Source organism: Canis lupus, chromosome X (assembly GCF_003254725.2).
Source record: "Canis lupus dingo isolate Sandy chromosome X, ASM325472v2, whole genome shotgun sequence".
Classification (NCBI taxonomy): Eukaryota; Metazoa; Chordata; class Mammalia; order Carnivora; family Canidae; genus Canis; species Canis lupus.
This window is the reverse complement of record NC_064281.1, coordinates 56,076,119-56,100,004: the sequence shown is the minus strand read 5'-3', so window position 1 is coordinate 56,100,004 and position 23,886 is coordinate 56,076,119. Positions and strand designations below refer to the sequence as shown.

The following is a 23,886-nucleotide window of genomic DNA, read 5'->3' as shown; positions in this document are numbered from 1 at the left end:
CTGTGAGAACCACTGGCCTCAATTTTCGGCTTACTTTGCCGAACAAACATATATACATATTTCACACAACCCTTTACTTATGCAAATTTATTTTTGCTACACTTATTATAAGCTCCTCAAATATTTGTCTTTAACCATTTACTACTGTATTCCTATATAAATCTGTTTCAGAATACTCTAAAACTTTATTTCATGTCATTGGAATGGAATTCTTATTTTTAAAAAAGATTTTATTTATTTATTCATGGGAGACACAGAGAGAGGCAGAGACATAGGAAGAGGGAGGAGAAGCAGGCTCCATGCAGAGACCCTGATGTGGGACTTGATTCCAGGATTCTGGGATTATGCCCTGAGCCAAAGGCAGATGCTTAACCGCTGAGCCACCCAGGCATCCCTAAATTAGAATTCTTGATGCTTTTTGACGAAGGCAGCTATTTGTACCTCTTTCCCACTCTCTTGTCCTTTTAAATCCCTAATATCTTAGTGACTTTTAGCTGAAACACAAGCAAAGGCTTTGGAGGGACTGGGTGCACTGGCAGAGATCTGGTCTCTCTCACACCAAGCTGAAGTGATAGCACAAAACATAAATAAGAGGAAGGGAAGCAGAGACTTGTGTTCAGTAAAGTTGTACCTCCAGAAAGTTTAATAATTATCACCAACACTGGGCAACCAACATCGATCAGACATTGATTGGACAATTTCACCTTTCACGAAGAGGATACATTCTAACTCTAACTCCTTGTGTTCTTTTGCTAACATGATTAGTATTCCATTTGTGTCAAAATGTTACTTTACAATAGGAATGATCTCAGCCTTCTCCGTGGCTCTCAGGAGCCATTGCTGAGAGTCTCTTGGTAGATGTGGTCCCTTGGTCCCCTGTCCAAGAGAACAGCACTGGGTATCAGGACTATGTAGCCAATCAGTGGCAATGTAATAAAATAATTCCAGGTTCTATATTTTGAAATTAGCTGACAGAGAATTTGGCCTTTCCGTGGTGAAAGATACACTTTGGCAATGAATTGGTGCCTAAAATTCTACAAGTAGAACTTCAATTCCTTCGGCTTTAGGCTTTTCCCCTGTTATAATGCAAGCGACCCTCACAATGTCAAAGTAAAGGACTTCATCCCTTTCCTGAGAGCACATTTTTCTTATTGAGGAGAACAAAACTAGGAGGCACTCAGAAGAGTTGTGCTGGGAATCAAGGTCTGGGGCACATGGAGTAGAAAGAGGAGAAAGGGGATCTCAGTGGCAGGCCTCCAACTCATTCACAATTTTGGTGAAGGACTGACCCCCTGTCTGCATCCCTATTGAAATGGGTGCTAGCTTGCCACCCGGAGCAGGTTGCTTGAAAATTAACCATGTTTTCTGATAATTTTGAAGACCCTTTAATGTATAGGCATACAAAGGTTGATAGCAATGGAAGAAAATAGATGGTAATAAAACATTTGGAGCAACAGCAGATAGGGAGCCATCAGAGGAACCACACTTCTGCACAGGAAGAAGATAAACTTGTATTTGTAGAGTGCAGAGTTCAGGGCTGGGACAAGGGTAAGGCACCTGCTCAGCCCTGAGAGTGGGCACTTCATTCACCTCACTCTGGTCTTGGCTCTGGCAGATCAGATTAAAGTGAAAGCTTACTATTGTGTTATAGACTTGGTGAGGATGGAAGGCTGCACTGGTGAGGAACAGAGCCCTGGCCATGAAATCATCTTTTTAGGGATGAGTTTGTGAGCAAGAGGGCAGGTGCATGGACACATCTGCTCACACAGATTAGGTACAGCGGGATCACAATCTGATCTGTGTTGTCTAGAGAGTTGAAATGGATGTCCAGTGAAATGCTCACTGTAAGCCTTGCAGAATCTCCTCCATCTCTGCACGTTCCAGGTAATGCCTTTGGACCAACTGGTTGATTTGTGGTCACTAGGCTAACTTGAACTATTTAGCTGCCTGTGGTCCTGCCTCCTTAAAGGATAAGCTGTAGGCTAGGCATGCAGTTCATGGGGGTTGGGGCTGCGAGACAAGTTGCGGCCAGGTGGGAGGCCCAGGCGAGAGATGACGAAGGGGGAGGAGAAGAGGGACCAGCAAGACTTATTGTACCAAGAATGGCTTGCTCTCTACCCTCAACATCTGAACCACAAATAAGTAATGAACACCCACTTAGAGCAAAGCACTCTTAGCTACCCATTAACAATCCTGGGGATGACTCTCTCTACTTGTGACCAGAGTGAAAGTCAGTCTAGCAGAGCCACCTGCCACTATTGGTTGGAAAACAGAGCAAACAGAGCAAATAGAGGTATAGAAACAACTTGAATTGGAAGCTGACCTCCTAGGGCCAACTTCATTTCACTTGAGCCTTCTGGGCTTTCACCTTCAAAAACTATTATCATTATGATCTGTATAAGTAACAATGGCAGTTGGAGGTTCTGTGAAAGCCTGCCAAGAGGGGCTTTCAGCCTGTCTTCTCCAGTCTTAGCAGAGTAGGTGTAGAAGGCAGCAAACATTGTGCTATGTGCCTCGGTGGGAGAGAGATTTGGTGTTATGATACTCACGGGGGCAAGAGAAGTTTGGCGTTAAGAGCAGAAAAATGTTTGGTGTTATGGTCATCAAAGATGAGCAAATTTTACAGTTTGGTTGTTTTTTTGGGGGGAGGATTAGGTCCCCCACTTCAAAATTTTAAAGGAATATTTCTAGTCCTCAGAGTTATCTCTGCCCATACAATCATTGCCCCCAAATCCCCTTGTGCTAATAGAAACACCACTGGGCACTCAAGGGTCACAGTAATGCTGCAGAAGATGTTATAAAAATCCCAGGTAGACAGACTACTGTAGAGGAAAGCAAGACTCAAGGTAATGGAAAAATACAAAAGTGTCTGGGCATTCAGCTTGAAAATCTTTTGGAAAAACCACCAGAGACAGCAAGTTGGGGGGAGAGGTGAAACCCACTAGAAGTAGCAAACAAGAAGCTTCTAGAAAAAGCAGCAGAAGTAACACAATCTATACTTATGTGAGTTTCACATTTGGCTTCAGAGTTCAGCTGTTCAAAGTGGTTCCCAAGGAGAAGGCCCTGGCAGCCTTTCACTTTTGTTAGGCCAAAGCATGAACACACCCCTTTGTTTCCCTACAGGAGAAAATGTTTCTGTCTTTTGGAATTCTGAGTCTGAGGCAGACAAGTGTGGCATTCATATATAAATTCAGGCCAGGAACCAGTCTATTTTATCTCAGGCAAAACCCGTGAAATTCGATCAGGACCTTCAAACCGAGTAGTCTGAATGCTTTCGAAAGCAACTGGGTTCTCGCTGTTTATTATTTTAAGTGTCCTCTGCCAAATCAGGGGGAAGTGCTGATTGTGAAGAAGTTGGTGAGCCTGGCCTGTACTCAGAAGCCTAGAATTCAGAACCATACCAACCAAGGGCCTAGGCTTAAGGCTTCCAAGTGAGAGGCCCAAGTCTCCTCAGCGATCGGCATGGTTTTTCAGCTGCTCTGTTAGAGTGTGGGCAGTGGAGCTAAAAGCTTGCTTCTCATTGGTGAGCAATGAGACCTATCAAAATCAAGATTTACTTGTCTCCGGGGCAGTTTCTGCATCCTCCAGGAGGTCGGCCAATGAATGGGGGGGGGGGGGGAGTGGTAGTGAAGGAAGAAGGGGTCCAGCAAGCAGGCTACAATTTCATTGGATTTTTCTTTTCCCTTCTTGGGAAGGTGGACAATTAACCTTCCATTACTGGTCAGCCAGTTTTTGTTCAATGCATTGTCTGTTTTCTTCCTTCAGCCTCCCAGAAACCAGACATATGAAAATCAAACAAATCACTGCTTTTGCTCTGCCTATAAAGTTGAACTGACAAGCATAGTTAGTGCCTATAAGCTTGCGTGTGTTGGGGGGTGGGGGAGAAGGGGTCACAAGGATTGTTCTGGGGCTCTGTCAGTATCCTGTTTTTACCAGCCTCTACACTAACCCCCTCCAGCACAGTTAATTGAATGTTAGTTACACAGTGGAGCCTAAATGGCCAAAAAAAAAAAAAAATAGCCCTTTTTTTCTCTGTGTGTTATGGACCATAGCTACTGGCAAGGCTGCCTTTTAGGTTTTGGATAGATCCCTTTTAGTCCATACATTCCTGGTTTTGGAACAGAGTAAGACTTCCTTTAAACAAAACAAAAGCAACCACAACCCACAACCTAAATCGAATGGAGGTGGACCAGTTACACTTACTTTCTCTCCTCCTTGAGCCTTTGATGCTGCTGCTCCTTCAGCTAATTACTTCCTGTAATGAAGGTTATATGCAAATGAAAGGAGAGTTCTTAGAGTGCAGCATGAGCTGGGCATCATCCTAACGTTGTTGACAGACACTTGAAGGATCTCAAGGCGCATGCGCGTGTCGTTGGCTACCTCTGAGCGAACGCATGGCGGCCTCGTTTGTTGGCTGAACTTGGTTAATCCAAAGCAACCCAGTCCTGACTAGCTAAAGGGTTTTTTTGGGGGGTCGGATCTACATGTTTATTGAAACTCATTACCCTAATCACTGTGTAGACAATCAAACTGGAAAAGGCCTGAATTTCGAGACAGAGTTACATTCATATTTTGCACGACAAAAGCCAGCCAATCAAGCCCATGCTGCAATAAGTGTACACCCGCAAACCTCTTGGGGTGGGGAGCGGAGGAGAGCTAAACTGTGGTTGAAGAGACCTCAGAGTCTTTCTGCTTCCCCGCAAGGCCTTGCCAAGGAAAGTGAATGATCAGCTGCCGGTTGTGGCAGCTCCAGCCCTCTCTCGTGAGACTCCTCCTAGGTGACAGGAGTCAGGGCCTGAGCGGCCCATTCAGTGAGTGAAAAGATGGTGCCTGCTAATCTCTCCTCAGGGCACACCACACTTGGGGGTTGGGAGAAAGGAGCAAATTGGTAGTCAGATTGAAAGGATGAAAGTGTAAAATGTCTGCAGATGATTCAAGGGCCTCTAGATGCATTGGCCTCTCTTTTGCTGTCCAGAGGGTGCATTAATGGAAAAGACGCATAGGCTCTTTTGTGATTTTCATAGTTCCTTTCGAAAACCCTCTCTTCTCCTTTGTCTAACTCAAGTCCAGTCACTCAACCCTGTGCGCTGAACCCAGGACTTAGGTACCAGGGTTGTTGGTGGTCTCATACTCTTTGGAAAATTGTGCAATAATTCTCCGAGCCAGCGGATTAGTGGTCTTGAGCAGTTCAGCAGCTGAGGGGCGGGACTTGGGGGTTGCCTTGCTTCCCTTCTTTTGCAGCAAGGCCTTGAAATCATTGTTTCTGCCAGCATCCAGGTTGGCGCTGCCACTCGACCCCGCAGAGACAGCTGACTCACTGATGGAAAAATCAGCTGTGTTCTTTATTGGTGAATGGGAGCTTGATCTGCTGCCACCAGCAAAGGCCTCCCCAGGCTCTTTCCAGCCAAGCAGCTTTCTTTTGGACCTTTAAATAAAGAGACAGTTGGCTTTGAGTGAATTTACACGGCAGACATTTCCTAATGCTTCATATAATTTCACAAAGGTCAGTGACATGATCTGAGAGCGTCTGCACAGCAGCCTTGCTAGCACTTGTACTTCCTAGTTTTCTCTGTCACTGCTAAGGCCTCAGGGACCCCTGTCTAGCTCCCTGCCTCAATGCTCCTTCCAGTGCCCTCAGCTGGGGTGCCTGTGGGCTTGGCCCTGCCCAGGTTCTGGGACCAGGGAAAAATTGAAGGAGTCGAGACCAGTAGCTCAGTGACGGGGACTCAAGACAGCCCGAGAGCTAATCCGGTCCTCAACTGGTGCTCCCGCTTCAATAACTGAACTCTTTCCAGTTTTTTTCACCACCAAGCCCCTGCGTTGTGCCCCTACCCAGTGACTGGGTTCCGGTCTGGTCCCCCTCTGCCTGAGTGCCCGCTTTGGTATCAGGCTTGGCGCTCCACCGCACTTCTCACTAAGATTTTTTTGATACAAGGAAAACTGTGAAGGGTTAAATGTCTCTGTCTCTAGACAGCTACTGAGGGAGCAGATGGAGCCACAATAGGTTGCTAGGAGACAAGGGGCCTCCACTCGGCACCTGGTCCTTCCTTCCCCGCCCCTCCTCCACTTCACCCAAAGATGGCAGTAAATTGCATATGGGAGGCCCTGTGGCCTGCCAGTCGCCCTTAGTTTCCAGTTTCAATTCTCACGGCTGCTTAGAGGTATAAAAAGGGAAGGCAATCACAATAGGAATTAAGAAAATGGGTCTCGACCTGTGTATCACAGTAAATAAATCTTCGGTTGTGCGTGAAGCCACAAACACGTCATCATCATCTTCGGCGATCCATTCAGCTGTTTTGTCACTGATTATGCTTTTTTCTGCAGTGCTCGGTTCCACAGAACTCCCTAGGCATAAGAATTCAGAAGGAATTAAATACTCTGACCACAATAGTTAGGACCAAGCACATTCTCATATGAATTTCATTTGATGTTCAAAAGCAACTCTGGAAGGGCTGCTGGGCAGACTTTTAATGTCTCCATTTTGCAGAGGAACACAATGTTCAGAAGGTTAGTGTTTTGGCCAAGGTGGAGTGAGTGGTGAAGTTCAGCATGGGTCCCTGTTTTCTCATGCTTTTTACATTACAACAGGTTGCCTGAGCATTCTCTTGCTTTGAATGCATCATTTTTAAAACTCAAGAAGCTGAGAGTAATCTAAAGCAATGACTCAACCAGTAGGTGGGAGCAAGACTTACCTGAATCTCAGAGGGAGCCTGTGGAGTTTGACCAAGCTTATTCCAAAATTACCTGTGGCTTTGATTTGTTTGCCTGTTTCATTCTCTAGGATTTAACTTATGTTGGAAATGCAAATCAGCTTAAGGAAGGTCATAAGATTTTTTAAAAAGATTTTATTATCTGAGAAAGAGAGAGAGAGAGCACGAGGTGAGGGGAGGAGCAGAGGGGGAGCAAGAGGGACAAGAGGACTCACAAACTGCACTGAGCAAGGAGCCCTATGTGGGACTCGATCCCAGGACCCCAAGATCCCAAGATCATGACCTAAGCCGAAACCAAGAGTCGGACGCCTAATAGAGCCACCCAGGTGCCCCTGGAAGGTGATCTTTTGTGTTAAGGGTTCAAAAAAGGATGAGAACCATGGATGGATCTGGAGGACAATATATTAAATGAAAGAGGAGGTCAAAAAAAGACCAGTGCAGTAGGATTCCACTTACATGGGGTCCCTAGAGAGAGTCAAAATGATAGACAGAAAGTAGGAGAGTGGTTGCCAGGGGCTGGGGCTGGTGAGTTATTGTTTAATGGATAGAGACCTCAGTTCTGCAAGATGAAGAGAACTCTAGAGAGGGAGGGCAGTCACAGCTGTACGACATCGAGCATGTACCAAACAGCACTGAGCTGTACACTTAAAAATGGTTACGATGGTAAATTTATGTTATGTGTATTTGACCACAATTACATTGGAAAAGAGATGTGGGAAAAAAGACCCCCAAAAGGATGGGACCCCAAAAAGACCCCATCATCTAGCTCAGACTTCTTGTCCTGAGAAGAACTAGCCTTCAAAGAATCCAAGCAAGCAAGCTCCCTTTCCTCTAGAAAGCACTAAGAAAGGGTGCTGCTGGAAACCATGCCACGGTTTCCCAGGCTTGCAAGCCTGCTGTGGCACTGAACTCAGTCTGGGAGGCTACTTAATCCCATACATGAAGCAAAAATCAGTGTGGCCAGAAAACAGTGCTGTCCAATGGGGTGGAGAAAGTGTTCCTCGGCCAGGGGATGTATACTTGCCAAGGTAGATGGGCTCCTCCTAAGGCCCTAGGGTGCTAAGACCTAATTTGATTTTATTCTCTTAGCACCGGGGGCTCTGGGGTAGACTGGCCCAAACTGGGCCCTGGAGAGCCACCCCTGGGTCATTCCTAATCTGAAGGGCAGCGAGGCCTATTTGGAATAACCCAAACCCTCCAGAGATGTCTCCTAATGCCCTGGTTATCCTGGACTCAGAATCACTATTTGGGGGGCATTTGCTTCTGTCGCTGGCACTCTGCCCTCACCTCATCTTTCCTGGGATTGAAAGGAAAAGCCGGCAGACAGTTTTACTAACCTAGAGGACTTGCCTCCCTTTCACCTTCAGCCTGCAGCGGTGAAGTTGGCCTCACACCAGGTGCCTTCAGGGGGTCACTGGTGGGCGGACACTTGGTGTCTTCCTGCAGGGTGATGATGGGGCTGTGGGGCAGCCTCAGTTCGGCCCTGAACACCTCCATGTGTGCTGTGGGTGATGTGAGAGGCAGGTACAGCACGCTGGGTTTTTTGGGGACAGGAGGTGGAATCTTGCCTTTCTTTTTCTCTGCTTCTTCCTGGCTCTGGAGGCTGATTCTTTCAGGCAGGGCTCTCACCTTGGGGCCCCCATCCTCCAGTGTGCCCTGGGGAGGTTGCTGTGTTCCTGAGAAGAAAGCACCAGAGGAACTGGCAAAAGGTGTGAAAGCAAGAGAAGAGGGCGCTGGTGGCTCCCTGGAGCCTCTGCCCTCGGGGAAGCCGGGGGACTTTGGTTTCCGCATCACCGTGTAGATGTCTTTGGGGAGTGGCCGCATGTGTTGAACAGAGATCTTGGGGGTCACAGCCAAGGTCGGTGAAGTGAGTGGGTACTCCTCAGGGGCAGATGGTGGCTTGTGGACCAAGCTGGGAGGACTTCGGGCCACAAGGGGCTTCTCGGCTATGGGAGGTTTCATCTTTCTCTCCAGCAATACGAAGACCTCTGCTCCTGCGTCCTCAGCATAGTCAGGGCTCTCGATGTCATCTTCCGGCTCAGACTTGCTGACAGACCTCAGGTGAATGGAACGTAGGTCAGACTGAGTGACCATGGGCATAAATGGCTGGTTGGGGCTCTTTTTCAGGGCCAGCTTAGCCCCAAAATTTGTATCTGAATGATGCCGGCTCACCTTGGTTTTGCTTCGGATGGAGATGCTCATCCCAGACAGATCCAGGTTGGTTGAGGAGGTCAGTGGCAGGTCAAAGGACAACCGGGACTTGGAGATTTTCTCCATAGGCGATGTCGGGGGGAGTGATGACTTCCTCTCGGGTACCACTGGCCGCACCCGGACACTGCCACTTGGAGGGGGCAGGTGGCCCAGGGTCAAGGACATGGAGACAGTGGGTGTTGGTGTCTCTGATTGGCTGGAGTAGCCACTGGAAGGTGACATCAGCCCAGTGGGCCTTCCTGGGGAGGACACTTCCCTGGCCTCCACCTCGATAGAGAGTTGGGAAGGTGTCGTGGCTCTGGATGTGGAAGGGGAGGCAAGAGACTCTGAGCTTCCCTGAACTTGAGTGCACTCGATGACTGTTGTGCCAGTGGCCGTGCTGGAACTGGACAAGGATTGGTAGGTGTCGCCAGACTTCCAGTTAGTAGGATACCAGTGGTGGGAGAATTGTGCACCTTCTGGATCTTTGACGGTTGGCACAGCTGGGTGACCCTGAGCATCTGGGTGGGATGACTGACGCCCTTGGTGTTCCAAGGAGAGGCAGAGACTCCTGGGCCTCTGGTCCTTGGGCAGCGCTGACCCATGTTCTGGCAAGAGGACTGGCCCATCTTTGAGCAGTGAGACACTGCGCATCGGTGGGGAAGGCTTCTTCTTGGCCTTCCGGAGTGAGATACTCTTGGATCTCTGCCTTCTGGGCTGGGCCTCTTGTTGGGTGCTAAGGGAGGCAATGTTGTCAGTACTGTTACTGCCCTCAGAGCTTGTACTGGCATAAGGCAGGGCACAGGCTTCACTGGCCTTCTGTTCCTCATCATAGTCCACATCCGTGGTGCCAGAGTCCATGGGCACAGACAGTGACCGCTCCCGGAACCTGCTGGCACCCCCCCGGCCTGTCTCCAGCCTTGAGGTACCACTGGTGAGAAGGCCCATCTTGGAGGGTCGCTCTGATACTTGCCTTCGTTGAGTAGGATGCTCAGAGTTGCCAGTTGCCCCACTGCATCCTGTTGGGTTCTCTCGGGTAACAAAGAAGGTAGTGGCCTCCTTGGGGACTAGAGGTGGCAGTGTGTGCAGAGAGACCCAAGCATTCCCAGAGGAAGGATTTCTTCCATTTTGACTGATTTGATTGTTCTGACTGGTGACACTTGGAGTCATGTAGGTAAAAGTATCTCCCTTCCAGGAAGCAGAGAACGTTGATTCCGTTGGTCCATTGCAAGAACTGGGGATGCTATACACCATTCCTATGCTCTCCATACCAGGAGGGTTTGTGCCACCACATGCCTGGAGAGGTTCTTCTGAATCACTAGAAGGACTCCTCAGTACTGGTGAGGTGAGATTTGGGAACTGAGCTTCCTGACCAATGGCAATTCTTCCATGAACCCCTTCTGGGATGGAATGACTGGACTTGATGTCTGAGGTGGCAGAGTGGGCCACACTGCCTGCAGGCCTGTTGCTATGACCTGGAGGAGGTAAACACAGAGAGTTAGTGCTGAAGCCAGGGATCCCCCAGCAGCTGTCTCGAGACAGGAGCACCAAATTTTTGCCAAGAAGCAATTGTCAACAACTCGGTTGGGATTCCTTGGTTCTTCCTTTCCATAGATGAGGATGCTGGGGAAGTTCTGCCCCTGCCCATCACCACACAGTGAGTCACAGGGTTCCTGCCCTTGAATTGTCCAGGAGGCTGTCAAAGACTTTCCAGCTTTAATCATTCCTTTTAGAGCTCAAGTGGCATGTGAGACTACCTCGTTTTTCCCGAGCTTTCACTCCAGCCTCGTGAACCATCTCAGACCTCAGTGTTCCCCTCTCCTGAGATGAGATCAGATGCTTTTGCACTGATAAAGGACAGCGCTGTGTGACTTTCAGCCCTAGCAGTGAATCTGGAACATGCCACAGCTGGAAAGCTCAGAGTCTGGTTGCATGTTTGGTATCTGTCACTTTTTAGCTTTGCAACACACAAGAGACTTAGGACAACCCACAGATGTGAGGAAACCATTCAGATGTTCAAAATCCCTGAAGATTTTCCTACATACAGTTATTACTGTCACGTCACTGCTGCTACTACTATAATACTTTATAAGAGCAGCCACTATGTGTCGAACACCCACTATGTACCAGGCACATGGTAGGAAAATTATATGTAATAACTCTAATCTGCACAACTCCACCAGGTTGGAGTATGATCCCCAATTTAAAGATGAGGTGCTGAGGCTCAGGGAGGTTTATGTAAATTGGCCAAGGCCTCACGGTTTTAGTAAAGTGGAGAGGCTGGGACTTGCATCCATATTTCACAGCCCTTTGGCTGGCTTCCATTTAGTGGCAGTAATGGCTCTGTTAGGAAGGCACTTTTTGCAATGATTTCTGCCTTTATCTATTTGCCTAAATCTGACATATATGGCTATATTCCATGTAGAATGGGAAAAAATAACATAACGGACTTATTAGCCTGGGAGATCTGCTTTCTGTATTCAGTTGATGTCCTTGACAAAAGGCCCTTGGTTATCCTTAATTAACACATCGGCTTTTTTTGGGGGGGACATTCAAAGCCCCCCCACACACACACTGAATTATTCCTGGGTGGCAGGACTGGTGGAAGTGAACAAGGGATAAGGGGAAGGGTCTGGGGCATCAGCTGTGGTGGGGTCACCTTGGTCTCGCTGGGAAAAGTTAGAGAATCCAATAATGGTCCGCCTCCGCCTCAGGGTGGATTTGGGGTTCACAGCTGTCTCTGTGTTAAACAACGAGTGTCGCAAACTTGCATGTTTATCAAACTGCTGCCCTGTAGCCAAAATAAAGACACTTGGGTGCATCCTGGTTTCTGTTTACAGTACAGTGGAAATTGGTCTGAGGTAAACAGAAGGGATGATGGCAGTAGCAATGAGCATGAACAGAGTCCAGGCAAGTGGCCTTTCTTCCTCACCCCTCCCAATTCAGCCCTGGGCACCCACAGCCCCAAGGCATACATGTTGTCTTTCCCAGGTCGCAGTCTGGGTCATGGATGTGACCTCACCTAGTGAGGTCTAGGTGGCTGAGAGCCAGAGTTTTCAACCCTGATTTTTCAAAATCAATTGAGTAGCTCGTGAAACTCTAGTACCTGAACCCCACCAAGAACACTTAAATCTCTGGCTGTAGGGCCCAGGGAGAAGCATTTTTTTCAGCTCCACAGGTGATGGATTATTCAGGTGTACAGCCTGGGGTGAGGACCACTGGTGTAGAAAGACAGGTTGAGACCAGATGTTGCTTGATTGTAATTGTTTCTCAAAGAAAGCCTTTGTATGGGCCAGGAGGGACAGTGCCTCCAAGAAGCTGCTCCCACTGCTCCCCACCATCCAGGAAGCAGCCCGATAGTCTGTCTTCCAGTCACCTGGTCACATTTTATCAACATTTATCCCAGTGTAGTGATTGAGATCTATTTCTCTTAAAATACTGGGCCAGTCTTGGATCCAGGGGAATTGCTGGGGCCGGGGTGGGGTAAGGCACACTGCCCCCCCCACTGTCTCTCACTGGGCAGCCAGTGGGCTAACCAGACCCCTCCCCTCTCAGCCCCACGGCTGCATGTGTACCCACTCCCCATTCATCCCCCAGCAAGTGGCTCTGTGGGCAAAGCTCTGGGCCAGCCTCATTGAGAGTAAGGTGGAAGTTTAAAAACAAAGCTCCTGCTTTCACTTTGTGAGTCTCTCTTCTTGGCACTGGCTCCTCCTGGTACATGTCTCTAGGCTCTGAGCTCTGCCTCTGATTTCCTGAGAGGAAGCCAGTGGCACTGAATGACCCCATATCCAGGGAGCACTACCACATGTGGCCAGACCCGTCCTCATCACCTTTATCGCTTTTTCCATCAGCATACGACTAGCCACTCCTGGCTCACAAGATGCCTCCAGTCCCTTTAAGTTATAAGGTCTTCACGGCATCAGGTGGTCAGCCCTAGTCCCTTCTGCAAGGACTCACCTCCTCCTCCTCCTCTTCCATTTACTGCTGGGAGAGTGTGGAGCATAAATTAATAATGGGCGTGGTCTAGGGGGCCACATGCCCCTGAAGTCAGAGCCAGCCCAGCTGGTTTGCCGTGGCCTCTTTCTATGACTTTTCTCATAGCACGAGGTGAAGACACCCACCTCACTAGAAGGCCCAATGTCCCCTTAAAGTGCCACGAGGCCCCTGCTCCGTGTCCTGGGGTGTGAGCCTCCCTTTCACCATCAGCACTACAAACCTCATACTTCTACTCTGCCTCCTACCCGTGTGCTACAGATCTGGCTTCTGGCACAAGAAGTTTCCCTTCCCCATACCAAACCTAACTCACAAACTTTAAGTTTCCCCTGATGATCCAAAGAGCACACACATTCATAAAGTTTTAGAGTTTTCTGTTAAGAGAAATTTGTTTGCTATCAAATGGGCTCAGTTAGTGTGCTAGTGCCAGTAGAGAGGGAAGAAAGAGCAGCCAGAACCCCCTCTTGTGCATGCCCCTGTTCCCTGGCAAGAGTCATGACCTTGACCGTGCAGGGTGAGCCAGCAGCAGTCTCGCTCCCCCCACCCCCACCCTTGGCACCCAGTGCATTTGGAGAGGATGGTCTGTGGCTGGCATGGAGGGAAGCAAACAGAGGTGGTGCTAAGCAACTCTACCAGAGATGTTGATGGGCACAATGTCAGATTGCGTGGAGCAAGGCTGAAGCCACCGCTTCTCCTCTAGGATGGGCAGAGGGAAGGGGCTATTCCAGGCAGCTTGCTTGTCGGCTGTGGTAGACAGGCTCGAGGAGGCCTCAGGGGCCCTCACACCCTGGGTGGTAGTCTCATCCTCGCTCAGCTGCCGTTTTGTAGGCTGTTGGGAAAGAAGGTGATGGGAAGGGGTGTGCTCCCGACGAGATGAGCTGTGCCCATGGGATGGCTGTCTAGACAGAGTGGCCAGAGGCTTTGTCTGGGAGGCAGGAAAGTGTGGATGGGCTGCCAGGCTAGACACCTGCTGTGGAAGGCCCATGTTGGCTGGGCCTCGGGATAAGCTCTGCTGGAGAGCAGAGGTGAACAGCAGCGTCTGGTGGGTAATGTACACAGCTCAAGATCCCCTGTCAATGAGTGCAGAGAGAGCTCTGCCATGCTGGCCCTCACAGGTTGGGGAAGAGGCAACTCACCATCAATACAAGCTCCAGACGCCTGCCAGCCTGGGGCCTTGGGCTAGGAGTGGCCTCGGGGGCCTCATCAGCAGAGCGGAAGGTCTGCCCCAGAAGTCTGGCCTCTGAGTACTGTTCCTCATATTCTTCTGAAAAATAGCACAGTAGATACACACTCTAGGGGGCCACGGCCAGGCATCAGGCCGGGAGAGGACCGCAAGTGGGGGCTCCTGCCCTAGCTGCCAGGCCTGACTTGCCTTGTTTCCTTCCGGTTTTTCCCTCAGCATCTGAACCTCTGGATTCAGAAGCTGAAAAATGCCCAATTCCTAGGGCTACTAGGGCCGAGGAAAAAAGAGAGTCAATAAAATCAAGTCATGCTGGTTCTGAGACCAAGCCTATGTCTTGATGGCCTCCACCTTAGGCGCTCAGCTTAGAGCAGAGACTCAGGGTGCAGATACCTTTGCTACCTTATGTTGCAGGGTCCTCACTCTGAAGCCCCGCAGCTCTTTAGGTGTTCTGCAAGCCTGGCAGGGAAAGGACCTGTGTGAAGCCTGAAGAAATCTGCACTGGGAAGCCCAATGCGGATTGCTCCCCTGAATCTCAAGAACTCTCATCTGGGCCTCCGAGGGCCTGGTTCCCTGCACCTCAGTCTCACTGTGGGTGGTGTTGGGTCCAGGGGTGCTAAGGTGAAGTAGAGGGAAGGCAGAGGTAGTGGCAGAGAAGGAAGGAGAAGTAGAGGGGTATTGTCAGTGAGTATGAAGGATGCACGAGATCTGAATGGGCTTCACTGAAGTGATGAATTTGATGAGTAAATGAGGAATGTGAGAGCAAAGAACCAACAGGTGGGGCTCTCTGCACATTTCAACAAGACTCATAGAAACTTGGACTGGGGGGGGCAAAAGTTCTCTGATCCAACACCCCATTCTGGGATCAGAGTTCCTCCTCAACATCCCTTCGAGATGCTTCTGCGGCTTTCACACAGACCTGCAGAGAAGGGGAGCAGCCTTCCTTCTAAGGCAGCTCATCCCATCCAAGGACAGTTGGTGTTGCCAGGCATGGCAGGAAAGTTCTTATCTTGAGGTGCTATCTGCCTCCCTCTAGGTTTCTACCCACCAGTCCTAAATTTGCCTATGGTGGCAACGTAGAGCACACCAACTCCTTTTCTGCATGGCAGCTCCTCTTTATCTGCACACAAGACACATGGTGTCCCTTGGAATATTGCTTATCTAAGGTCACTACTGCTCTGGCAAGGGAGGCAGGTGTTTTGGCTGTCATCCACTTGGGTGGCCCATCTACCATTTTCTATTCTCCCTAAGAGTTAACCTTTGTTGGTATGGATAAATGAGAGCTGCTAAGACTTCTTTTCACACGTAATGGACACTCAACAAATGTCTACTGAGCACCATTTGGAGATCCAGCTCTGTGCTGGGTTCTTCTGGAAACCCAAGGGTACCAAGAGATGTGATTCCTCCTGTCGAGAAGCTCAGTCTGGTTAGGTGGACAAACTATAAGCCCAGGCCTAGTAGGTGAATGAGAAAATGAATGAGCAAATGGAAGCAGCAGCAGTTTGGAACTCTTTGCAAGTCCTCTGGACCTGGATGGCACAAGGTGGCTGGCAGGAGTGCTCAATGAAGGGAATGAGCAAAGTGTAGAACTAGTGTTCAAGGGTTTTTTTAAATTTTGTTTTGGTTTTTGTTTTTCGATAAGGCAAACAGAGAACTTTGAAGAAAGCATAAGGATTGGAGGTTGGAAGACAGAGGAAGGGCTTCTGGGCTTGGAAAAGAGGCCTCAGCAGGACAGTGAGTGCCTTGAGTTAGGTATGGAGCTTGCGACTACCACTGAGATTTTATTTGTATTAATTACTTCATGGACATATAACTTACATACGGTTAGGTGCACAAATCCTCGGCGCACAGCTCAGTGAATTTTGACATATGCACATCTCTTGTAACCTCCATCTGGATACCGTAACCCCCAGGTTGTCTCTCTTCTAGCATTGAGTTTTAATCTCTTTGCCACTTACATTGGCTAAATCCCTCTGGTTGATGTATTTGGTTTACATAGGGTAAGGTCCTAGCAGTGACTGAATCGTTTCCTCTTTTACATTAACTTTAATACTGCCCAATTAAGCCTGTGTTTCAGAGGACACATACTGGGAGTGGACGGTGCATCTTATTGGGAGTCTCTCCAGGTACAAGATACTCTTGCTGAGCAGGTTACATACCCTTTTTAATTCCCACAAAACTGCTATTTGGGAACTGGAATCTCACTTTAAAGATAATCTGCACAATGTCCCACAATTAGTTAGGTGTGGGATCTGAATGAGATTCTAGCTCTGTCTGATTTCAGAGTCTGGGTTTTCTCACTCTGCCTGGTACATGCAGTGCGACTGCTCAGGCACTCTGACTGAGCTGTTTTTCCGGGTTGTGTGAACCTAGCTTTGTGTACAGTGTGCTCATCTGTATACTCCAAAGGCACGAGGCATGGAATTGGGGATGAGGAGAGCTCTGTATACTGTGTATTGGGCTCACCTTTTGGTTCAGGTAGGTTCCACGCTCGGTGTGGAGTCCGAGGAGGGGACCAAACCCAGGACCCTGAGATTAGAACCTGAGCTGAGATGGAGAGTAAGATGCTCAACTGATTGAGCCACCTGGGTGTCCTACTGGGCTTACTTTGAGGAGGCAGTAGCTACCCAGGAGATAGGCTGACAGGTTGTGGCAAGTGCAGGGCGGGTGAAGCCCAGAGGGGGAGACCCTGCAGATGCCTCCATTGTCCTTGGGTGTGAGGATTCCAAAGGCATGGGTGACGTGGTGAGAGGGTCTAGAAGGTCTGTGAGGCCACGCTGTGGGAGTCTCTCACCCAGCTCCCTTCGTAAATGGCTTGACCAATACCCTGCTTCTGGCTCAGTCCCTTCCCCTCCTGGCCTCCTGAACTGAAAAAGAGAGGGGTGGGGAGGGGGGAGTGAGTAAACAGCTGGAGAAATGGAGCCCTCTCGAAGCTTCTGGAAGGTAAAAAGATGGCAAACGTGTTTTGTTTTTCAGTGGGGTTTAAACTGTTCTTTTTTTCCTCTCTCGCTGGCCCCTGTCCTCTTTCTTCTTCGCCTCCCTCCAGCCGCTGCGCATCTCGCCTGTGGGCTCCGGCCGCAGCCCCCCTCCCTCTCAGTACCTTGCAACAGGCTCTGGAGATTGAGCTGCGCCTCTCGAAGCAGCTCCTCTACACTCGGGGGCCTGCCCGAGGAGAGGAACACGTTCACTGGCTGTCGCCATGACGACCTCGAGTGGGCAGTCGCTGTCGCATTTTCCCGACCCGAGTTAGCTGCAGCTAGGGAAGGAGAGAGTCAGTGAGAAGCGCAGGCGGGGGGAGGGTAGGGGGGGCAGCCCGGGCCACTGGGCGCCTGCGGATCCCTAAGACCCGCCCCAGCCGGGGGTGGGGGGCGGCGCGAGTCTGCGCTTAAAAGGCGGGGACTCGTCAGCCGCAAGATTTTTCCTCGACAGATCCTGCCGCAGTCTGCTTCCCTCCTGCCCCGCCAGCCTCCGCCCGCCCCGCCTGCCGCCTGCCGCCCGCGTCCTCTGCCCGGCACCTCCCGGCTACCGCCGCCGCCGGCCCTCTCCGATCCCCGATCCCCCGGACGAGGTAAAGCGCCCCGCGGCCCAGCCGCTGGGCCCTCCAGCCGGAGCGCCCGCCCTCCGGTCTCGCCCCAGTGGGTGTGGCTCGGCCTCTCCCGCGCCCCGCCACCGCGGCCCTCCGATCCCCTCCCCCCTCCGCGCCCAGCTGCCGCATTTCAGCCTCCTCTCGCGGCCTCCAGCTCCCCACCCCCACCCTCGCCCCCGCCCTCAGACCCAGGGCCCCCGAGTTAATCCTAATGTCCGAGGCCGCAGGAAATCTAAACAGCCTGCGCATGGCGAACGTGGCCCTGCGAGAAGAATTAAATGCTCTTCGCGGGGAGAATGCCAATTTGGGCCTTCAGCTCGGAAGAGCTCTAGCCGAGGTTAATTCCTTGCGGGGCAACGTCTCGAGCTACATCCGCTGGCCAGTGCCGGTGGTGCCCGTCCTTGCCGAGGAGAACTTTGAGTTCCCGCTCAGCGAGATCGACGCAGTTCCCGAGGGGGAGCTGCCGTTCTTGTGCTGGCCTCCCCCTCGCGCGGAGCCCGAGTACGCCTCGGACGAACTGTTGATTAGCGTGATCCAGGATTGCAGTACCTCCGATGCGCCGGTCGACCCTCCCCCGCTGCCCATCCCGCCCCCGCTGGCGCTGCCCCCGCCCCCAGCCAAGGAGCTGCCCCCGCAGCCTCCTCTGCCGCCGCTGGAGCGGCCTGAGCTAGAGCCCTTCTCGGGCGACCCAGTCTACCTGGCTGAATTCCTGATGCAGCTAGAGACCTTCATAGCTGACCATGAGGATCATTTCCCCGGGGGCGCCGAACGGGTGGCCTTTCTGATCTCTTTTTTCGCGGGCGAAGCCAAGGACTGGGCCATCTCAGTCACCCGGGAAGGAAGCCCCCTGCGAGCCAACTTCCCACGCTTCCTGGATGAGATCCGCAAGGAATTCTGCGGCCCCATCCCCCCAAGCGTGGCTAAAAAGGCCATCCGCAAGCTCAAGCAGGGGGACTGTACCCTGGGCAGCTATGCGGATGCTTTTCAGTTCCTGGCCCAGTTCTTGTCTTGGGATGACTGCCGCCTTCAAAACCAGTTCCTTAAAGGCCTGTCTGAATTCTTCCGCAAGGAGCTCTTATGGTCCACTGAAATGGCCGACCTGGACGAGCTGATTCTCGAATGTGTGGAGATAGAAAGAAAAGTGCGTGTCCCCAAGCCAATCCCGCTCCCTGGGGTTCGCAACATCTTCTTCCCTTTTGCTGCGGACCCTAATAACGATGACAGTGATGATGAAGAGTACTACAGTGACGAAGATGAAGAGACACGCAGGCGCAGGCTTTATGACCGGGAACAGCGGAGGCGCATGAGAGCTATTCAGCAGGAGGCGAGGGAGGAGGAAGAAAAGAGGAAGAAGGAGGAAGAGAAGAGGAAGAAGCAGGAAGAGATGAGGAAGAAGCAGCAGGAGGAGATGAGGAAGAAGCAGCAGGAGGAGATGAGGAAGAAACAGGAAGAGAAGGAAGAGGAAGATGATGAGGACGAGGAGGTGGACGTGGATGGGGACGTGGATGTAGAGCTGATCAAGGATGAAGACGAGAATAAGGGCGAACGTTTGGGCCCTCTGCCAGAGCCAGACCCGGACCAGGAGCCAGAGCCCGAGCCCGAGCCGGAGTCAGAGGATGAAACCCAAGATGATGACCTCGATGAGATGATGGAGATGGAACCCACTGTTGCCCACGCTTCATCCCAGACCACTGGGTTCTACCATGAGAATTTCCTGGATGCCTCGCCCCCCATAATCCAGCCCAGCAGGAGGAGGAACCAGAATCGAGTCCCACTTCTGGAGGGCCTTCCAGGTACCAATTCACCCTTCTATAGTTCGCCGCCACTGATTCGCCGTGCAGGCCGCCTGGGGCAACGCCAAATTCGAAGACGTCCCCCAGTGCTATTCCGCCTCACCCCGAGACAGGGGGGCCACCGGGCCGCACGTGGCCGAATTCGCGTGTGAGTGGCTGGGGCAAGCTCACCACACAGAACACACCCTTCTACTGCGTCCCCTGCCCCTGCTATTGCTGCCACACCTGCCCCATTTGCTGACCAGTACTTGAGGGAGTTCCAGACCCATAGAGCCCGAAGAAAGACCTACAGAGCTCCAGATCGTATTGCAGCCATGACCAGGGAGTGACACGGGAGTGACACGTGTCCAGCCAAGGCCACCTGCGAAGGAAGGGATCAGCAATAGTTGTCCCCTTGGAGTGCACTGTGCTCAATCTTTGCCATGAACTAGAGAGCAGGTTTCTGGGCCTGTTCCCATAAAAGAACTGGTCACCCTCTTGTATTTTCCCCTCTAGTTGTTCCTAACCCTCACCTCTCCTGCGTTTATTCATCCTGTGTCCTACGGTTTTATCCTCTGACTGGCTCGCCAGGACTTCACCCAATGCCTCACTGACCTGCCCCAGTGAGAGAAAGGACAGGCTACACCGAACTCGTAAAGCCACTGAGGCCACTTACTAGATAGAATCAACTGAAAGCGGGATGGTATCAAGAGATATATGAAAAGCCTACACTTGTTTCAAGCTCCCCCCCTTTCTGGCAGAAGGGCCCTGAGGAGAACATTGCATCCAGCCCAGGAAGTGTGCACAAAGCCACACGTCAGATAGACACCATGGCTGAGATATGCTTTTGATTGACTGACCGAGCAACTGGTTCCTCCTCCCCACAGACTCCTGTAGCGGGGCCCTTGGGTCAGCTCTCCAAGTCCGGGACCCTCGCCTCTTACTAAATTGCCTCCCTGGGCATCCCCAGCAGACGAAGCCCAGTGTTACAGGCTCTCACCCTTTTCTTGATGTTGCCTAAAAGGTGGAGGAGGAGAGGAGGGGGGCGGGTGGCGGCAGTGGAGGAGGAAACAGCAGCAGCAACGACTCAGCTTGACATTGTAAGGAGTGAATCTTTCCTTAGGGATGGTGGTCTCCTTCCCTGGCTAGACCTTGGACTGCAGCCCCCAGCCAAAGGTCTTTGCAGGAGCCTTGCCATCCTAAAGATTCCAGAAGAAGCATCATTGGCCTTTCTTCCCTGGACTTCCAGAGATTGAGAGAGAGAGAGAGCCAGCCCAAGCTCTGCTCTTTGACATTGACTTAAAGGATTCCTTGGTTCTGAGAGGAGAGAGGAAGATTTTGTCTACAGCCTTGCAGCTGGGACATCTTCATGTTTCTCATATGGGGTGGGAGGCGAGCCATGGCCTGGTGCTGGGCTTCGGTTAGACAACGAGACTTAAGAGGGTGACTGCCTCCTAGTAACTCCTGGGACTTCTGGATACAAACCCAGGGACCCTCATAGAGTCCTGCTGCTTGTCTTGGGTCCAGAACACACTGCTTTTGCAGTGAAAAATACACACTATGTCACTCTGGCCACAGAATGCCAGCCAAATACATTGCTGGCCTGAACTGCCCTCAACACTGAGCTTCCTGCACAGTGCCTGGCAGCTGGGCAAGTGCAGCCAAAATGTCTGGTGGCCAGAGGGAAGAAAACAGTAAATTATGCCTCTGTTCCTCACCGGAGTCTGACAGATAACCTCAGCCCAGCCTTAGGATTTTGAGCCTGGAGGCAAGAGGAAGGCGCTGGAAGAAGAGGAGTAACAGAGAAATCCAGTCCTCTGGCTGGTTTCTGGTGAGGTCTCTATTCATCAGTGGGAGGTAAGAAGCCCTTCTGTTTAAAACACACTTCTCAGCCCAGGGATCAGTGGAGCTGGGTTCCTATAATCTGTTGTTACCTTTTAAGAAAGGCTCCCCACTTCTCTAAGGAGAAAAGTGACAGATAATCATAATAGAAAATTTGGAAAATAGAGAAAATTATAAAGGACAAACACCCCCCAGGCATTCAGAATCTGGGCACACAGATGCAAGTACTATTAACACTTTGTTGCTTTTCTTTCTAGCATGTTCTCTGTCTTTTCGAAGCTGAGATCATCCTGTAAGCTCTTGATCAGCAGGATTTAAAATGGCTGCCACCTATGCAGTCATGCATACTGAGTAATTTATTTAAGCAGTCTCCTGATTCGTTGCACATTTCAATTGCCTGGTTTTCTCCATTCCCACCAGTACAGGAGTCAACAACCCTGTAAAGAAAATTTTGTCTGTTTTTCAGCTGTTTCCTCAGGAGAGAGTTCCAGAAGGGGAACTGCTGTCCTAGGCTGTGGACCCTGTTTGCTGATGGTCGACACACTGGCCCTGCTGCCCATGTCCCTGCCAGAGAAGTGCAAAGGACAGGTGCCTTGCACCCCGACCTCCAGGGACCCTTCAGCACAGGCCCTGCTGTTCCCATGGTGCTTCTCACCCTGAGCTCCTGTAGCCTCAGCCAGGGAAAGAGTGGATGAGCAGTGAGCTGGTTTCTTGCCCTCCAGTGGCAGCGGGGAGCGGGGGGGGGGGGTTGAGCTTCCCTTTGACCCTCTTCCCCCCCTTTCCCAGATCTTCAATATTTGTTGTGATGTAACAGCTACAAGAGCTGTAAGAGGAACTATGGGCTTTGGGTGTTTTCTTGGGTTGAAAAGGGATGGGGGGAGGGGGGGGAAATGCATGCAGGGGTATGAAGGCAGCCCAAGGATTCCCAGAGACTCGGGAGGAAACCTGTTTGAAACAAAAATGTGTTATTGTTATTGTGTTATTGTTGCATTACTGTGTTGTGAAGATAAATTGTTCTGTATGCTAAAGCTTTCTCCTCAATAAAAATATAAAGGGTGTGTAAAGACCATGTCTCTCTGGCTTATTGGGCAAACACAGGTGGGCACTCAATAGCCATGGGGCATTTCCCAGGCACCTGGCCTGAAGCCTTGCAATCCTTAGATGAGGCAATTAAGGCACAGCAAGGCTCAAGGGACCTGCCTAGAGTTCTACGCACTTGTGAATGGCAGTTGTTGGGAGGGAGGTAAAAAGACTGAGTCATCTTGAAAAATAGCATTAGTTCTCCACTTACTGGGATATCAAGGTATGGATGGCCCCATCCTATCATTCTATAACAGCACCTCTCCTGGACCCCAACACACACACACACACACACACACACACACACACACGCGCACGCGCACGCACACACGCGTCCACAGCTCTGAAAGAAGTGGGGAAGGCGGTAGGGCCCTTCCACTTTGGGGCACTAGGTGGTGCTACTGTACACCACTGAGCTAGATGCTGCAGATTTTTAAATACACCTGCCCAGAGCGGTTCACAGAGAGACCCTCAGCAAAATTTCACAGCTCCTCACAGACTGTAGGGTTAGAAGACCATCCCATTCTTGGATTTGCTAACGTTTCCCAGCTATGGATTGGAATTTCTTACCCCTGGGACAGCGGGTGGGATGTTCATTGAGCCCCCTACAAGTTAGGTGCCAGTGTTACGCCAGGCCCTTCATATCCTGTTACCTCATTTCATCTTATCCTCATCTTACAGATGAGGAAACAAAGGCTTAGAGAAGTCAGGGGCCCAAGGTTTACAGCTGGAAAATGGCTTTTTACACAGTTCCACTGGCTGCCCACTAGTCACCTCCAGGGACCCTTGGCTCCTCTGGTGGTCCTAGTGCCTCCTGGGTTGGCCTGCCCACCCTCCCCCCAGCTTACAGAAGCACAGTGGGAAACAAAGCCTGGTTTCAGAAGCACATTCGTGTTGCGCCATTAAGAGGGAGGGAAGGAGGAACCAGCATGTTTCACCGACAAATCTCATTTCATTCCCATAACAAGTCAATGTCTCCTTTTAGAGCCGAAGGACCTGAAGTTTCCATGGGGGACCTCGGGTCATTGTAACTCCCAAACCCATACTCTGTCAACTATAATACATCCAAGCTAATCCCAAGAAAGCCCTTTGATGAGCTCACGTGGCAATGTGACTGGATTCTGGGTCTTTGCCAAAGCAACCAGATCTGTGCATCAGGTGCACTGCCTCTGGAGGCTCTGGGGGAGCAGCCAGGTGGCAGCAGTGCCCTGCAGGAAAGGGCCTGCAGAGTATGGTGCTGAGTTTAAGGTGATGAGCATGTATGAGTGTGTAGCTGGCTGACTGTCCCTTCTGGGTGAGGGACAGGGCTATGGCACTGTGGGCAACCTCAGTGGGCACTGGGGCTGCCTGCTCCGCTTCAGGGGGATGGGATAAAGTCTCTAGTGCCCCCAGAGTTTCTTATCACAGGTAGGGATCAGTGAGCCCAGATTGTGTCATGGCTCATCAGAGCAGGTGGGGGGAATAAGAGTGGGGTGAGCCTTGCTCCACACCTCTGCAGTCATAAGCCCTGTGAGTACAGGGGAGAGAGCCCTG

General features: G+C 50.9%; 2 protein-coding genes across 2 annotated transcripts in view; one reads left to right on the top strand and one right to left on the bottom strand.

Moving 5' to 3' along the window:
- Positions 1-209: 209 nt before the first annotated feature.
- NHSL2 (NHS like 2) overlaps positions 210-23,886 on the bottom strand; it is a 249,592-nt gene continuing 225,915 nt past the window's right edge. Inside the window, exons 3-9 of the mRNA XM_035712015.2 lie at positions 17,174-17,329; positions 14,030-14,157; positions 13,527-13,722; positions 11,560-11,691; positions 8,048-10,375; positions 6,213-6,345; positions 210-5,425 (exon numbers count right to left, since the gene is read on the bottom strand). Coding sequence (XP_035567908.1) covers positions 5,101-5,425; positions 6,213-6,345; positions 8,048-10,375; positions 11,560-11,691; positions 13,527-13,722; positions 14,030-14,157; positions 17,174-17,329 — 3,398 coding nt within the window. The 3' untranslated portion in view covers positions 210-5,100. The remainder of the gene's footprint in view (positions 5,426-6,212; positions 6,346-8,047; positions 10,376-11,559; positions 11,692-13,526; positions 13,723-14,029; positions 14,158-17,173; positions 17,330-23,886) is intronic.
- On the top strand, positions 17,466-22,337 carry RTL5 (retrotransposon Gag like 5). Its single transcript, XM_025466179.3, has 2 exons — positions 17,466-21,288; positions 21,740-22,337. Exon 1 carries the CDS (start codon positions 17,871-17,873, stop codon positions 19,602-19,604), a length of 1,734 nt encoding a protein of 577 aa, XP_025321964.1. The 5' UTR covers positions 17,466-17,870; the 3' UTR covers positions 19,605-21,288; positions 21,740-22,337.